The following is a 16,806-nucleotide window of genomic DNA, read 5'->3' as shown; positions in this document are numbered from 1 at the left end:
CCTTTTACTTTTCACATATTTGTAGAAGGCCTTGGGATTCTCCTTAATCTTACCCGCCAAGGCCTTCTCATGACCCCTTCTGGCTCTCCTAATTTCCCTTTTAAGCTCCTTTCTACAATCCTTATACCCCTCTAGATCCTTAACATCTCCTAGCTCCCTGAACCTTTTGTACACCTTCCTTTTCTTCCTGACTAGGTTCACCACAGCCTTCGTGCACCACGGTTCCCGTGACCTACCAAAACCTCCTTGTCTCATCGGAATGTTGTCGTGCAGAGCTCCAGACAAACAATCCTTGAATATCCGCCACCTTCCTTCTGTACTTTTCCCCAAGAATGCCTCCTTCCAGTTTATTTGTCCAATTAACTTCCTGACATCTTCGTATTTCCCCTTACTCCAGACAAACACCTTCCTAGCCTGCCTGATCCTATCTCGTTCCAATCCGATTGTGAAGGAGATAGAATTATGATCACCATTCCCAAGATGCTCTCCTACCGAGAGATCCGTCACCTGTCCTGGTTCATTCGCCAGTACCAGGTCAAGTACAGCCTCTCCTCTTGTAGGCTTATTCACATACTATGTCAGGAAACCTTCCTGAACACACCTAACAAACTCCTCCCCATCCAAACCACTTACCCTTGGGATATTTCAATCGATGTTTGGGAAATTGAAGTCTCCCATCACGACAACTCTGTTATTACTACATCTCTCTAGGATCTGTTTCCCTATCTGCACCTCAACTTCCCTGTCACTATTGGGTGGCCTATAGGAAACACCCAGCAAAGTTATCGACCCTTTGCTGTTCCTAACTTCCACCCACAGAGACTCCGTAGACAGTCCCTCCACGGCAACTTCCTTCTCTGCAGCCATGACACTGTCCCTGATCAACAGTGCCACTCCACCACCTCTTTTGCCTCCCTCCCTGTCCTTCCTGAAGCATCTGAATCCTGGCACCTGAAGTACCCAGTCCTGTCCCTGAGACATCCAGGTCTCCGTAATGGCCACCACATCACATTCCTAAGCAGCAATCCACGCCCTAAGCTCATCTACCTTATTTACTACACTCCTGGCGTTAAAATAGATACACTTCAGCCCCTCAGTCTGGACATTTCCCTTCTCCACCACCTGTCTAACCTCCCTCTCATACTGCCTGCAGTCCTTCCCTACCTGGGCACTAACCTCCTCGGTCCCAGTCTCCCCATCACTATTCCCTCCCCCCATCCTTTCTAGTTTAAAGTCCCCCCAGTAGCCCTAGCCAGTCTTCCCACCAAGATATTAGTCCCCCTGGGATTCAAGTGCCACCTGTCTTTACTGTACAGGTCACACCTGCCCCTAAAGAGGTCCCAATGATCTAGAAACCGAAATCCCTGCCCCCTGCTCCAGTCCCTCAGCCACTCATTCAGCCTCCACCTCATTCCATTCCTGCCCTCATTCTCCCGTGGCACAGGCAGCAATGCTGAGATTACTATCTTCGCTTTCCTCTTCCTCAGTTGCCTACCCAGTTCCCTATAGTCCCTTTTCATGACTGCCTCCCTCTTCTTGCCTACGTCAGCAGTACCTATATGCACTACAACCTCCAGTTCCTCACCCTCCCCTTTCAGGATGTCTGGGACACGCCCAGAGACATCCCGGATCCCAGCTCCAGGGAGACAAACCACCATCCGCGACTCATGTCTACGTCCACAAAAACGCCTGTCCGCCCCCTCACTGTGGAGTCCCCTATTAGCACTACCTTTCTGCTCTCTTTTTTAATTTTCTGACATACTGGCTCAGCTCCAGAGACCTGGCCACTGCTGCCTCCCTCGGATGAGCTGTGCCCCCCAGTAGTACTCAGGCAGGGGTGCTTATTTTGAAGGGGGACATCCACCGGCGTGCTCTCCATCACCTGAGGTTTCATAGAACATTACAGCGCAGAACAGGCCCTTCAGCCCACGATGTAGCGCCGACCAATTAAAAAGCAATGACCTTCTAACCTAAACCAATCCCTTTCCATCCATAAACCTATCCACGGATCTCTTAAACGCCCCCAAACTAGGCGCATTTACAACTGCAGCAGGCAGGGCATTCCAATCCCTCACCACCCTCTGAGTAAAGAACCTACCTCTGACATCCGTCCTATAACTACCACCCCTTAACTTAAAGCTATGCCCCCTCGTGCTAGCTTTCTCCATCCGAGGAAAAAGGCTATCACTGTCCACCCTATCTAAACCTCTAATCATCTTATATGTTTCAATAAGGCCCCCCCTTAGCTGCCTTCTTTCTAATGAAAACAACCCCAAATCCCTCAGTCTCTCCTCATAGGACCTCCCCTCCATACCAGGCAACATCCTCGTAAACCTCCTCTGCACCCTCTCCAAAGCCTCCACATCCTTCCTATAATGTGGGGACCAGAACTGCACACAGTACTCCAATGCGGCCGCACCAGAGTTTTGTACAGTTGCAACATGACGCTGCGGCTCCTAAATTCAATCCCCCTACCAATAAACGCCAAGACACCGTATGCTTTCCTAACAACCTTATCTACTTGATTCCCAACTTTCAGGGATCTATGTACACATACACCTAGATCCCTCTGTTCATCCACACTATTCAGAGTCCTACCGTTAGCCCTATACTCTACACATCTGTTATTTCTGCCAAAGTGCATTACCTCACACTTCTCCGCATTAAACTCCATCCTCCACCTCTCGGCCCAGCTCTGCCTAATAGTTCCCCTTCCTAATAGTTACCCACGTGCCTTCTTCCCGTTGCCCTGGTGTGACTACTTGCTGATAGCTCCTGTCAATTATCCCCTCACTGTCTCTAATGAGCTGAAGGTCCTCGAGCTGCATTTGCAGCTCCTTAACCTGGTTCCGTAGGGACTGCAGCTCCACACGCTGAGCACAGGTGTGGATGTCTGGTAGACCAGGAGCCTCCAAGACCTCCCACATGTTGCACTGGCAACAACATACTGGCCTTACACCCATACTTGCCCCTTTTTAGTAACCCAGAGGAAAAAGTAAAAAAAAACTTATAACTTACCTTGCCTCACCCTTATCTCTTTGGCCCTGTGAGTCAAAGCCCTTACAGCACACTCAAAAACAAAAACAAACTTACCTGCTCTCAGTCAGAGCCCCCCCCTCTCTCTCTCTCTCTTTTTTAGGTTAGAGGAGGAGGGAGGGTTGGGATACTCTACCTATGTAGAGTATCGGGATTCCTCACCGCTCTAATTTATAGTAAGGTTAAAACAAAACTCTACCCGAGTGTCTTAGCAACTGCTTCCGATATTAAATTTAAAGAAAAAAAACTAGTAAAAAAGTTAGCTTTAAAAAATCGCTCTACTCACCCACAAGCTCTCCACTCGCAAATCGCTGCCTCTCTTCAGTGCTCCCAAGGAACAATGAGGTCGAATCCCCGAGGTGGGTAAACCATAAGCTCTCCACTCGCAAATCGCTGCCTCTCTTCAGTGCTCCCAAGGAGCCATGACCTTATTGAATGGCAGGGCAGGCTTGAAGGGCTAGATGGCCTACTCCTGCTCCTATTTCTTATGTTCTTATGAAACAAAGAAAACTGTGTAACAAAATTGAAGTTCGTGGAATAGGAAGGTTAGTATCTGATTTGATTAAAAAAAATTGGCTTCAGCACAGAAAGCTGTGAGACATAATAATGGTTGTTTTTGAACAGGAGGATTGTAGACTCTGATGGCTCTCTCCAGGCATCTCTCCTATTTTTGAAGTATATCAGTGACTTGGATCGTGGAATTCAGAATTAAATTTCAAAATTTTTCCAATGATACCAAACTTGGAGTAGTAAACAGTAAGGATGATACAAATTGCTTTGAGGTGGTTCCTGTATGATGTGGGAACTGGTGGACCCCAGGGTCCTTCCCAGTGACCATGTCTGCAGTAAGTGCAGGTTGCTGGAGGAGCTCCAGCTCAAGGTGGATGAGCTGGCCTCTGAGCTACAGACACTGAGGCTCATCAGGGGGAGAGAGGGTGCCATTGTCAATGGGGTGCAAGTGACATCCACCCCCTCTAGACTGTCTAAATCTAAGGGTCAGGAACAAAAGGGGGCTGCTGGGAGGAGGAAGGGGGGTGAGGAGCGGAGGCCTCAGCCTCTTAATCTGCATAACAGGTTTGAGGTTCTTGCTTCCACTCTGGAAGAGGACGAGGCAGGTGAGGTTGGTGAGCAAACTGCACACGGTACAGTGATGCAGCAGGACATAGGCAAAGAGAAGGGGAAAAGGAACGTAGTAGTGATTGGAGATAGTGGGGTGAAGGGTATTGACACTGTCCTTTGTCACAATGACAAAGTGCACAGAAGGGTGTGTTGTCTGCCTGGTGCTCGGGTACAGGATGTCGCAGCTGGGCTGCAGAGGAATCTGGAGTGGGAGGGTGAGAACCCAGTTGTGGTGGTACATGTGGGTGCCAGCGACGTAGGCAAAGTGCGGACTGAGGATCTGGGGAGGGAGTATGAGAAGCTGGGAATGGAATTAAAAAGTAGAACCGACAAGGTGGTCTTCTCTGGGCTACTGCCTGAACCGAGTGCAGACGGGCGTAGGGTTGACAGGATAAAGGAAGTGAATGGGTGGCTCAGAGATTGGTGTGGGAGGAATGGGATCGAATTTATGGGGCATTGGCACCAGTATTGGGGTAGGTGGGACTTGTTCGGGCGGGATGGGGTTGGTCTGAATCGTGCTGGGACCAGAGTGCTGGCGAATCGAGTAAAGAGGACTGTAGACAGGGCTTTAAACTAATTAGGGGGGGGGAGGGTGCGAGGGTAGGTGATGTTAGGAGGTCTACAGTTAAGGATAGGGTACAGGTAAGGGAAGAGGCTGAGGATGTCCCAAGTGGTGGCGTTACGGCAAATAGGGTCCAGAAGAAGGCTGGGATGAAAGCGCTTTATCTGAATGCACGAAGCATTCGGAATAAAGTGGATGAGCTGGTGGCGCAGATCGACACAAATGGATACGATCTGGTGGCCATTACAGAGACGTGGCTGCAAGGTGACAGGGACTGGGAGATGAATGTACAGGGCTATCAAGTGTTTAGGAAGGATAGGCAGGAGGAAAGAGGGGGTGGCGTAGCTCTGCTGATTAAGGACAGCATCAAGGTGGTAGCAAGGGATGATATCGGAGCCAAAGAGCAGAAAGTGGAATCGTTGTGGGTGGAGATTAGGAACAGCAAAGGGAGGAAGACGCTGGTGGGTGTCGTCTATAGGCCCCCGAATAATGATCTGGAGGTGGGGCGGGCTGTTAACGCGCAAATAAGTGCGGCGTGCAGGAATGGGACGGCAGTAGTTATGGGGGATTTCAATCTGCATATTGATTGGTCGACCCATGTTGGACGAGGTGGGCTCGAGGAGGAGTTCTTGGAATGCTGCCGGGATAGTTTCCTGGAACAGTATGTGTTGGAGCCGACGAGGGAGCGAGCTATCTTGGATCTGGTGCTATGTAATGAGGCGGGTAGAATTAGGGACCTTGAGGTGAAGGATCCTCTTGGAGAGAGTGATCATTGTATGGTGGAGTTTCTGTTGCAGATGGAGGAGGAGAAAGTGGGTTCCCGGACACGTGTCCTTTGTTTGAATAGAGGGGAGTATGGTAGGATGAGAGAAGAATTGGCGAATGTGGACTGGGGGAGCGCGTTGGAAGGTAGGTCTGCTGAGGAGCAGTGGAGGATCTTTAAGGAGATCTTTCTTGGTGCTCAGCAGAAATTTATTCCGATGGTTAAAAAGGACAGTAGGAAGAGAGGTAATAAGTCGTGGATAACGAAGGAGGTGAAGGAAAGTGTTAAATTAAAAGCGGAGGAATTTAGAGTAGCTAAGAGCAGTGGGCGAGAAGAGGATTGGGAAAGGTTTAAATGTCAACAAAGATTGACAAAAAAGTTGATAAAGGAGGGTAGAAGAAGCTATGAAGCTGGGCTAGCGCTTAATATAAAAAAGGATAGCAAGAGTTTTTATAAATATATAAAAAGGAAGAGGCTGGCTAGGGTGAACGTTGGTCCCTTAGCGGATGAGAAAGGGGACCTAGTGGTAGGGGATGGGGATATGGCTAAGGTCTTGAATAACTTTTTTGTTTCTGTCTTCACGGAGGAGGACGTGAATAATTTGCCGGGTGTTAGCGATGGAAAGGTGGTAGGACTGGAGGGTCTTAATGACATTACTGTTACTAGAGAGGTGGTGCGCGACAGACTGGAGGGGCTGATTGTGGACAAGTCCCCAGGACCGGATGGAATGCATCCGAGGGTTCTGAAAGAAATGGCGGAGGTGATAGTGGATGCCTTGGTGGTTATTTTCCAGACGTCGCTGGATTCCGGGGAAGTGCCGGAGGATTGGAAAACGGCTAATGTTACGCCGTTGTTTAAGAAGGGTGCCAGGCAAAAGGCGGGGAATTACAGGCCGGTTAGTTTAACGTCTGTGGTAGGTAAAATGTTAGAATCTGTCATTAAGGAGGAAATTGCGAGGCATCTTGAAGGGAATTGCTTGATAGGGCAGACGCAACACGGTTTCATTAAAGGGAAGTCGTGTCTGACAAATTTACTGGAGTTCTATGAGGATGTGTCTAGGGCGGTGGATAGAGGAGAGCCGGTGGATGTGGTCTTTCTGGATTTTCAGAAGGCGTTTGATAAGGTACCTCACAAGAGGTTACTGCAGAAGGTCAGAGGACATGGAGTTGGGGGTAGGGTGTTAGCGTGGATAGAGGATTGGTTGTCAAATAGGAGGCAGAGAGTGGGGGTCAATGGGTGCTATTCGGATTGGCGGTTGGTGACTAGTGGGGTGCCCCAGGGGTCGGTGCTGGGGCCTCAGCTATTTACCATTTATATAGATGATCTGGAGGAGGGAACCGAGTGTAGGGTGTCGAAATTTGCTGATGACACCAAGATTGGGGGAAAGGCAAATTGTGCGGAGGGTGTGGAGAGTCTGCAGAAGGATCTAGATAGGCTGGGCGAATGGGCCAGGAAATGGCAAATGGAATTTAATGTTGGCAAGTGTGAGGTGGTCCACTTTGGTAGGAAGAATGGTAGGAAGGACTATTACTTACGTGGCGAAAAACTGCAGCAGGCGACGGTGCAGAGGGACCTCGGGGTCCTTGTGCATGAGTCGCAAAAACCCAGCCTGCAAGTGCAGCAGGTGGTCAGGAAGGCGAATGGGATGCTGGCCTTCATAGCGAGGGGGATTGAATATAAAAGTAGGGAGGTCTTGCTGCAGCTGTATAGGGCATTGGTGAGGCCGCAGCTGGAGTACTGTGTGCAGTTTTGGGCGCCGCACCTGCGCAAGGATATTTTGGCCCTGGAGGGAGTGCAGAGGAGGTTTACTAGGCTGATACCGGAGTTGAGGGGGTTGAGCTATGAGGAGAGGCTGAATAAACTAGGCTTGTACTCGTTAGAGTTTAGAAGAATGAGGGGAGATCTCATTGAGACGTATAAGATGATGAATGGGATGGATAGGATAGAGGTGGAAAGACTCTTCCCGCTCAAAAAAGACAGTAGGACTAGGGGGCACAGCCTCAAGATAAAGGGGGGGCGGTTCAGAACGGAGTTGAGGAGGAACTTCTTCACTCAAAGGGTGGTGAATCTCTGGAATTCTCTGCCCGTTGAAGTGGTGGAGGCTGCCTCGCTAAATATTTTTAAGAAGCGGGTTGATGGGTTTTTGATAAGAGAGGGGATTAAGGGTTATGGGGAGAGGGCGGGAAAGTGGAACTGAGCCACGACAGATCAGCCATGATCTTATTGAATGGCGGGGCAGGCTCGAAGGGCCAGATGGCCTACTCCTGCTCCTATTTCTTATGTTCTTATGTTCTTATGGTACATTTTTGCAGAAAGGATAGGAAGAGGTATTACATAGAAACATAGAACATTACAGCACTGTACAGGCCCTTCGGCCCTCAATGTTGTGCCGAACTATGTCCAATCCCAAGATCAAGCTATCCCCTCCCTATAATTCTGGAGTGCTTCATGTGCCTATCCAATAACTGCTTGAAAGTTCCTAAAGTGTCCAACTCCACTATCACAGCAGGCAGTCTATTCCACACCTCAACCACTCTCCGAGTAAAGAATCTACCTCGGACTTCCTTCCTGTATCCATGAACCTTGTAGTTATGCCCACTAGTAACAGCTATATCCACCTGAGGAAATAGTCTCTGCACGTCCACTCTATCAATCCCTCTCATCACCTTATAAACCTCTAAGTCGCCTCTCATCCTCTTCTGCTCCAAAGAAAAAAGTCCCAGCTCCCTCAACCTTTCCTCATAAGACCTACCCTCCAAACCAGGCAGTATTATAGACTTAATGGCACAGTTGTAAAGAATGTGCAAAAACAGAGCACCTGGAAATGCACTGCATTAATCTTTGAAGGTGGCAGGACACACCAAACGATTGGTTAGCAATGGCATCTTGGGTTTCAGTACGTGGTCCAACTAACTCAAGCTTGTGGTCCTGAACACTCTCTCAAATCTCAGATCTTTTTACAAAAATCTAAGAAAAATGGTAATCTCTCTCAATTTCTACCATGCCAGCATTGTTGCTTCCTTAAAGATTCTCATAATTTAATTTGTTGGCAGTGGAATGACATATTCCTCTGCCCATTGTGGGAAAGATTCTCACACAGATCCTCCTGAATCGCCCCTTACCGTCAGCAAAGACATTCTTTCAGGGATCCAGTGTGATTTCTGGTTTCCAGGCAATCTTTTGTTGCTCAAAAAATCCAAGGACCACATCACACACCATATTTTAACCCGATTAGATCAGTCCTCAGCCACCTAAACTTGAGTAAATATAACCTAATGTAACCTATTCTCATAATTGAACGCTTTCGGCCTTGGCATCATTTTGGTGAATCTACATTACACCCCTCCAAGGCCAATATATCCTTCTGCATGGTGCTGAAAACTAAAAGCAGTATTTCAAATGGGGTCCAACCAAGGTTTTCTGTACATCTGAAGCATCATTTCCTCCCTTCTGTGTGCCACCTTAAATCAGCTGAAACAGTTCAGACAGGACCACTATGGGAAGAACATATAAAAAAATGTTTACGTTTATTCTACAGTCCTGATCTATCTTGCATTCAGGTATAATGCTGCCAAGAAGGACAATGACTTCATCTATCATGAAGCTGTGCCACCCCTGGATTCGCTGTCATCTGTAAAAGGCAGGTTTTGTAAGATTATGCTCCATTAACCAGCATTCAAACTAAGATATTTTGAGCAGTTTTTGGATCTGTGGCTGTGTTCTTTCATTGCTAATTGCTATATTGGATGTTGTCTATAACTAGCGCTAGCTATAACAAACTCTGGAATCCTTGTTTCATAGAATCATAGAATTTACAGTGCAGCAGGAGGCCACATGGCCAATTGAACCTGTACAGACAACAGTCCTGCCCAGGCCCTGTCCTCATAACCTCATATATTTACTTTCCTAATCCCCCTGACACTAAGGGGCAATTCAGCATTGCCAACCTAATCTGCACATCTTTGGACTGAGGGAGGAAACCCACGCAGACAAGAAGGGGTTGTGCAAACTCCGCACAGTGTGACTCAGGGCCAGAATTGAACCTGGGTCCCTGGCGCTGTGACGCAGCAGTGCTGCCCACGTGCCACCATGCCGCACTTTCATATGGGTCTTGTAAGCTGGCCTAGTTATAAGCCTTCGAGTTGAACACAGAGTGTGTGCAGTCAAAACAGCCCACTACTCCCTTGTTCAATACAGCTTTACAGCACCCAGCATGAGCTTACGCCCATCAACTAGTCCACTTAATTTAATAAAATTTAGAGCATTTTTGTGCATGTTTAAATTAGTTTTTTTCTGAATGAAGTGTGTACATTTAAACATTTGTGCTAATCTGTTTTTAATAGGAGCATCTCTGGTAAAAGCCCTTCCTGTCAACCCAACTGATCCAAATGTGACTGGTCCTGATATTTTTGCCAAATTGGTACCTATGGAAGCCCATGAGGCTTCGTCCCTGTACAGGTGAGCCTGAGGCTTGCAGCTTTTGTAGAGCTACGATACTGAAAAGTACAAGAACTTGAAAATTAGGCCTTTTAAGCATTAATGCACTGCTAGCAAGGTGTTTCTTTGCTCCTTTTTAAAAAAAAAGAATGGGCCATTTTGGTAGCACTGCACACTTTGCAGATACAGTATATAAGTCATGGGGGAAGCTCTAGGAATTTGACCTTTATCTCTTTGGAAAAGGAAAGACTTCGAGATGATCAAATTGAAGGTTTTAATACTTGTTTCATTCATTCTTGAGATGGGGTGCTGCTGGCAAGGCAGCAATTTATTATTTATCACTAGTTACGTTTGAGAAGGTGGTGGGGAGCCACCACCTTGAAGTACAGTGAAAGTGCTCCCACAATGCTGTCAAGAGAATTCCTTAATTGTGACCCACTGCCACTGAAGGAGTAACAATATACTTCCAAGTCAGGATGATCTGTGACTCGGAGGTGATGGTGTTTTCAAGCACCTGTCGCTCTTCTCCTAGATGGTGGAAATCATAGGCCTGAAAGGTTATACATGGACTGAGGGATCAAATACCAGGGGATTGAAGCTATGGTAGAAGGGGAAGCTGGTAATACAGTTTTCCATAGTGAGAGCTGTTGAATAAGTTACCGGTGAATTGATGTTATATAAATATATTCAAGACTCAGCTTGTAATTGGAGAACAGAGGTTGACATCATGTAAACATCTATCTTGTGAAAGATGATGAGGGATCTAAACTCCAGTGAACTGTTTACCAGAATATTGTTATCAGTATTTGCTTCTTTAAAACATGAACAGGACAAATTAGCTTTTATCTGGCAATGGTCTCTGAGGTATTAACCTTTCTTTCTACATCCTCTTTCACAATACTGTATAACTTGCAGTGCATATTGTTTATTTTCTATTTTTAATTCAAGTTTTCAATGCAGTTGTTTGAATTGAAATTGTGCCAGAAAGTGATTTGATTTATTTATCATGTTGCATGTATTTGTATACAGTGAAAAGTATTGTTTCTTGCATGCTATACGGACAAAGCACACCCTTCATAGAGAACGAAAGGAGAGAGTGCAGAATGTATTGTTACAGTCAAAGCTAGGGTGTAGAGAAAGATCAAAAGTCTGACAGCAGGGAAGATGATGTTCTTCACTCAATTGGTATGTGACCTCAGACTTTTGTATTTTTTCTCAACAGAAGAAGGTGGAAGAGAGTATGTCTGGGCTTTATGGGGTCCTTGATTATGCTGGCTGCTTTTCTGAGGCAATGAGAAGTGTTGACGGAGTCAATGAATGGGAGGCTGGTTTGTGTGATGGATAGGGCTTTGTTCACAACCCCTTGCAGTTTCTTGTGGTTTTGGAACAGTGCCAGAGCCGTACCAACCAGAAAGAATGCTTTCTATGGTGCATCTGTAAAAATTAGTGAAAGTTGTAATGGACATACTAATCTTCCTTAGCCTCCTAAGGAAGTCGAGGGGTTGGTGGGCTTTCTTAACTAAGTCTCAGCGTGAAGGGATCAAGACAGATTGTTGGACCTAGAAAGTTGAAGCTGTCAACCATTTACACTTCATCTCCATTGATGTAGGCAGGGGCATGTCCTCCATTACGCTTCCTGAAGTCAATGACAACTACTTTTATTTTGCCAACATTGAGGAAGAAATTATTGTTACGTAGAATCCCTACATCGTGTTTGCACCGACCACAGTCCCACCCAGCCCCTATCCCTGTGGCCCCATGTATTTACTCTGCTAGTCCCCTGACACTAAGGATCAATTTACCATGGCCAGTCAACCTAACCAGCATGTCTTCGGACTGAGAGGGGAAACTGGAGCACCTGGAGGAAACACTCTCAGACACGAGGAGAATGTGCAAACTCCACACAGTGACCCAAGGTGGGATTCGAACCCAGGTCCTTGGACTGAGAGGCAGCAGTGCTAACCATTGTGCCACTGCTGTCGCACCAGTTCACTAGATTCTCTATCTCTTTCCTGTACTCCTATCTCATCATTGTTTGAGATCCAACCCACTACGATGATGTTATCAGCAAACTTGAAAATTGAGTTGGAGGGGAATTTGGTGTATAAGGGCTGAGACTTGTGGGGAAACCGATGTTGAGGATGTTTGTGGAGGAGGTGTTGGTGCTTAACCTTACTGCGTGCTTGTCCTGTTTTCATTATTCAATGATTTTAGTTGATAATTTAGTTTAAATTTTGTGAACAAATATATTTGAATTGTTACCTACGTAGTTGCACATTTTCTTTTTACCTCTAACTTTGGAGGCACTTTGTTCTACCTTTTGTGATAGTTTTATGCAGGTTTAAAGTATAAATACTTCAATATTTTGAAACAGTTTCATCTTTGAAGCTGTATGCTGTGCCATGTCTCACCATTTTTCCTTTTCTGGTTCTCTAGTGAAGAAAAGGCAAAATTATTACGAGAAGTGATGGCTAAAGTAGATGGCAAAAATGAAGTATTAGAGTAAGTATTTTGACAAAATGTTTGAAATGGATGATTATAGAACATAGAACACTACAGCACAAACAGGCCCTTTGGCCCACAAGTTGCGCCGATCGTATCCCTACCTACCAGGCCTACTTATAACCCTCGATCCCATTAAATCCCATGTACTCATCCAGAAGTCTCTTAAAAGACCCCAACGAGTTCGCCGCCTCCACCACCACCGACGGCAGCTGATTCCACTCCCTCACCACCCTCTGAGTGAAAAACTTACCCCTGACATTTCCTCTGTACCTACTCCCCAGGACCTTAAACCTGTGCCCTCTCATAGCGACCATTTCAGCCCTGGGAAATAGCCTCCGAGAATCAACCCTATCTATACCTCTCAACATCTTACAAACCTCTATCAGGTCACCTCTCATCCTTCATCTCTCCGGGGAGAAAAGACCTAGCTCCCTCAACCTGTCCTCATAAGGCATGCCAGGCAACATCCTTGTAAATATCCTCTGCAACCTCTCAATAGCTTCCATGTCCTCCTTGTAGTGAGGCGACCAGAACTGCGCACAGTACTCCAAGTGGGGTCTGACAAGGGTCTTATAAAGTTGCAGTGTTATCTCCCAACTCCTAAACGCAATCCCTTGATTAATGAAGGCCAGTACACCATATGCCTTCTTGACCACATCCTTCACCTGCGAGGCCAATTTAAGAGTGCTATGGACCCGGACCCCAAGGTCCTTCTGATGCTCTACACTGCTAAGCGTCCTACCCTTGATATTATACACCTAAATTGAAGCAATCGAGATCCTGACAGGGTGAATATGGAGAGGATGTTTTCTCCTGTGGCAGAATCTAGAACTAGAGGGTCACTTTAACCATAAGCAGTTACCCATTTAAAACAGAACTAAGGCATATTGTTTTCACTGAGGCTTGAGACTCTTTGGAACTCTTTCTGAGAAGGCAGTGAAAGCAGAGTCTTTGAACATTTTTGAGCAGAAACATATAGGCTCTTGGTAAGCACGGACAGGTAGGGGTGGTGATAGGTTATAGGGGGTAGGCAGGATACAGATTTGAAATTACCATCAGATCAGCCCTGGTCCTATTTAATGGAGGAGCAAGCTTGAGGGCTGAATGGCCTACTCATATTCCTTGTTCATATGTCTGTTGGAGTTAGTATCCTGAAAGGAGGAGATCAGTAAGGTTTCATCTCAATCCATGTTGTGATCGCAGCTTATTTCTTTCAAGTAAAATCGACATTTCCCATCACTTTTCATTTGGATGTAAGAAAATTTGATAAGTACTCGAAGGAGAAAGAATATAGGGAAAGAGTGGGGGAGTGGAGGAAATAGGATTACTCTTCAAAAGAGCCATTGCAGTCTTGTTGGACCGGAGCGTCGAACTACCTACTGTGCTGTACTGCTCTATGATTCTATATTAGTTGATTTTGAGGAGAAGTAAATATTTGAGGGACATTTGTGTACAGCTCTGGGTGATGAATCAGTAGCAAAGCCAGTTTGATACTGCTGCCTTAGAGTCCTACAGTCTATTTTTAAAGAAATACATAATGCTTTTAATTTATCCATTTAAAAGGAGTCATTGTATAAAGAGCAGAGTCATTGTAATAAGTGCAATCTGAGTGTATTTCACTACACTTCGCAGACATGGCAATACACATTTTGATAGTACACATCTTAATATTGTGAACTCAGCAGATTGTCTAATTGGAAGAAGAGAGTTTGGACTGATTTGAAATCTGGTTTGTCTCTTCTTTTGTAATAGGCAGTTCATGGATTCCTTGAGGATTGATCCAGAGTCAATAGATAATTTAGACATGTATAATCATATCCCACCAGTCCTAATGGAAAAGTGTGCAGCGCTGAGTGTCCGGCCAGATACCGTGAAAAACTTGGTTCAGTCTATGCAAGGTATATGCCTATACTAACATTAATCCTTCCACTATGTTGAAACTCAATGCTGTTGAAATTTCTATTTTCTCAAAAGTTCACATAGTTTACGCTTTTTTTCCTGTGGCCTATGCTTGGTGTAACCTATTCTATTTGTGTGTATGCATTTGGTATTTTATCAAAAACAGTGAGTATATATGAGAAAAACAGTGCCACTGTTATCATCTGTAGCTAGTCAGCAATATCTAGCAACCAACTTTTTCTAACTGAGAAAGGCCACTTCACACAAATTATTGATTGAAGTTTATTGTGTTATGCATATTGATGGAAAGGATGACGCTGGGTTAACTGGTTGATTTTTTTTTCCCTCCTCCAGTCCTGTCTGGAGTATACACTGATGTTGAAGCATCATTGAGAGAGTTTAAGGATCTTATGGACCAGGATGAATTAGCGGAGCAGAAATTTCAGGAGGCCACTGGCAAAAGGGCTGCACCAAATGGCACATCTGAACTCAGCAAGGAGTGGTCTAAGTACATGGAAGTACATGAGAAAGCCAGCTTCACCAATACCGAGCTGCACAAGGCAATGAATTTACACATCAGCAACTTACGGTTGCTGAGTGGACCTTTGGAAGACCTTCGTGCTGCTTTGCCGACTCCTACTGTCTCTGATGGTATTGAAGTGTATTTTCTATCTATTTGAGCATATAATTTATGTAACACCAATTTTTTTTGCTAATTTTATGCCTCAGAGTGATTGTTGAGTTATCATTTAGCTTGCCTTTCACCTTTTTAGTTCTTGTAGTCATTTATTATGTGCCTACTTTCACTGGAGTTTGGTCAGCTGTTCAACTGTAGGACTTCATAGACATGTTTGAGCTAGCTTAGTTTACATACACAAGGGACACATGCCCCCCAGCCTCTTTCTTAACCTTAGGGGAAACGTATATAATTCTTAAACTGGAAAGAACATGGATATTCAACAAATGTCACGTGACTTTGCTTACTTTTAGATCGAGTAGGTTCCAGACAATTTGTAAAAGTGCTTTCCTATTTATTCTACCCTTCCTTACCAATTTGACCTCAAAAGACCTATCCACACAGTATCTGTGACGTTTATTTTTTGCAGACACTGTAATTGCCCTACTCTCTTTCCTTGTCTTTATTTCATCTGCTGTACTTGGCATTCAAAAGTAAAACTGCTCCAGGTCAGACGTTTACGATCTTCTATTTTATATACTCTTTTGGCTTGCCTTACACTATTCTCATTCCTGAGTTAAATTTTTTTGCTACATATTAGGTGGGAGTGCTGGCAGTAACCAGTGGCTTTGCATGGTTTTCAGCATCCTCCTCTTAATGTACAGTAATGCAAAGTGCTTTTGGCCCCATCTTTTACAGAGGAAAAAAGCATTCTCCAGAACATGAAGCGGATTCTGTTGAAGGTTGAGGAAATGAGAGACCAGCGTGCCTCGCTCATACAGCAGCTCAGAGATACCATTCAGAAGGATGACATCACTACCACGCTGGTGACAACAGACCATTCTGAAATGAAGGTTGATATGCAACTGCATCACATTAATGTGTAATGAATAAAGCTTGGGGCAGTTCAGAAAGAGTGTTGTAAACAGCCTTCACAAGTCCAACTAATGCTAAATTGTTTCTGCAACTTATACTTGGCTAAATTGCTTATGTCAAATCCAAAACTAGGACTATATTATGTTCTGCTGTACAGTCCAGCAGCAGCTTGGTTTAAATATTGTCAACATTATTACAGGTTTAGCCCATGTGTTTCTCAATGTATTAGTTGTATTTTTATTTTTCTCCCCATTTAGGCTCTTGGCCCTTGCTCTGAGTTTAGCAAAGACTTACCTAAAAGAGCTGATTGCTGTTTAATTGAATTCTTCAGTCTAATGAAGACTAGTTTTAGGGTAGTTGTTTTGTGGCTGGAAGATAATTTACTTCTGGTTATTGGGAAAGGCAAATAAATAATAATGTTGATATATTCAGTACAACATGTACAACAATTTTCTTAAATTGTCCTTTCAGAAACTTTTTGAAGAGCAGCTGAAGAAATATGATCAACTAAAAGTGTACATTGATCAAAATCTTGCTGCCCAGGAAAACATCTTAAAGGCCTTGACAGATGCTAATGTCAAGTATGCTGCAGTTAGGAAAACTCTCACTGAAGCAGAACATAAGTGAGTAGCTGATCAAGGGAGAGGTGTTTATTGAAACAGTTTCTTTGCAAAGTATACGATGTGGTGCTGTGTATGAACAGAGAAGACCCATGTTTAATTTCCACTTTGTGCAATGGTTATGAACATTGTTACTTCTGAAATTCTTTTATTGAAATATTAAGAACATAAGAAATAGGAGCAGGAGTAGGCCATCTAGCCCTTTGAGCCTGTCCTGCCATTCAATAAGATCATGGCTGATGTGAAGTGGACCAGTTCCACTTAACCGCCTGCTCCCCCTAACCCATAATTCCCTTATCAATCAGAAATCTAT

The 16,806-nt window shown here is 45.0% G+C and overlaps 1 protein-coding gene across 1 annotated transcript in view; it reads left to right on the top strand.

Annotated features, from left to right (window-relative positions):
- Window positions 1-16,806, top strand: part of ptpn23a (protein tyrosine phosphatase, non-receptor type 23, a) — a 95,900-nt gene that overhangs the window by 48,022 nt on the left and 31,072 nt on the right. The window contains exons 12-18 of the mRNA XM_080194530.1: window positions 9,041-9,120; window positions 9,824-9,938; window positions 12,354-12,419; window positions 14,175-14,320; window positions 14,676-14,972; window positions 15,697-15,851; window positions 16,345-16,496. Coding sequence (XP_080050656.1) covers window positions 9,041-9,120; window positions 9,824-9,938; window positions 12,354-12,419; window positions 14,175-14,320; window positions 14,676-14,972; window positions 15,697-15,851; window positions 16,345-16,496 — 1,011 coding nt within the window. The remainder of the gene's footprint in view (window positions 1-9,040; window positions 9,121-9,823; window positions 9,939-12,353; window positions 12,420-14,174; window positions 14,321-14,675; window positions 14,973-15,696; window positions 15,852-16,344; window positions 16,497-16,806) is intronic.

The sequence above is a fragment of the Carcharhinus amblyrhynchos genome, chromosome 8 (assembly GCF_965287045.1).
Source record: "Carcharhinus amblyrhynchos chromosome 8, sCarAmb.v2.hapA, whole genome shotgun sequence".
In the NCBI taxonomy this organism is placed as follows: Eukaryota; Metazoa; Chordata; class Chondrichthyes; order Carcharhiniformes; family Carcharhinidae; genus Carcharhinus; species Carcharhinus amblyrhynchos.
This window is presented reverse-complemented; position numbering and strand designations above follow the sequence as displayed.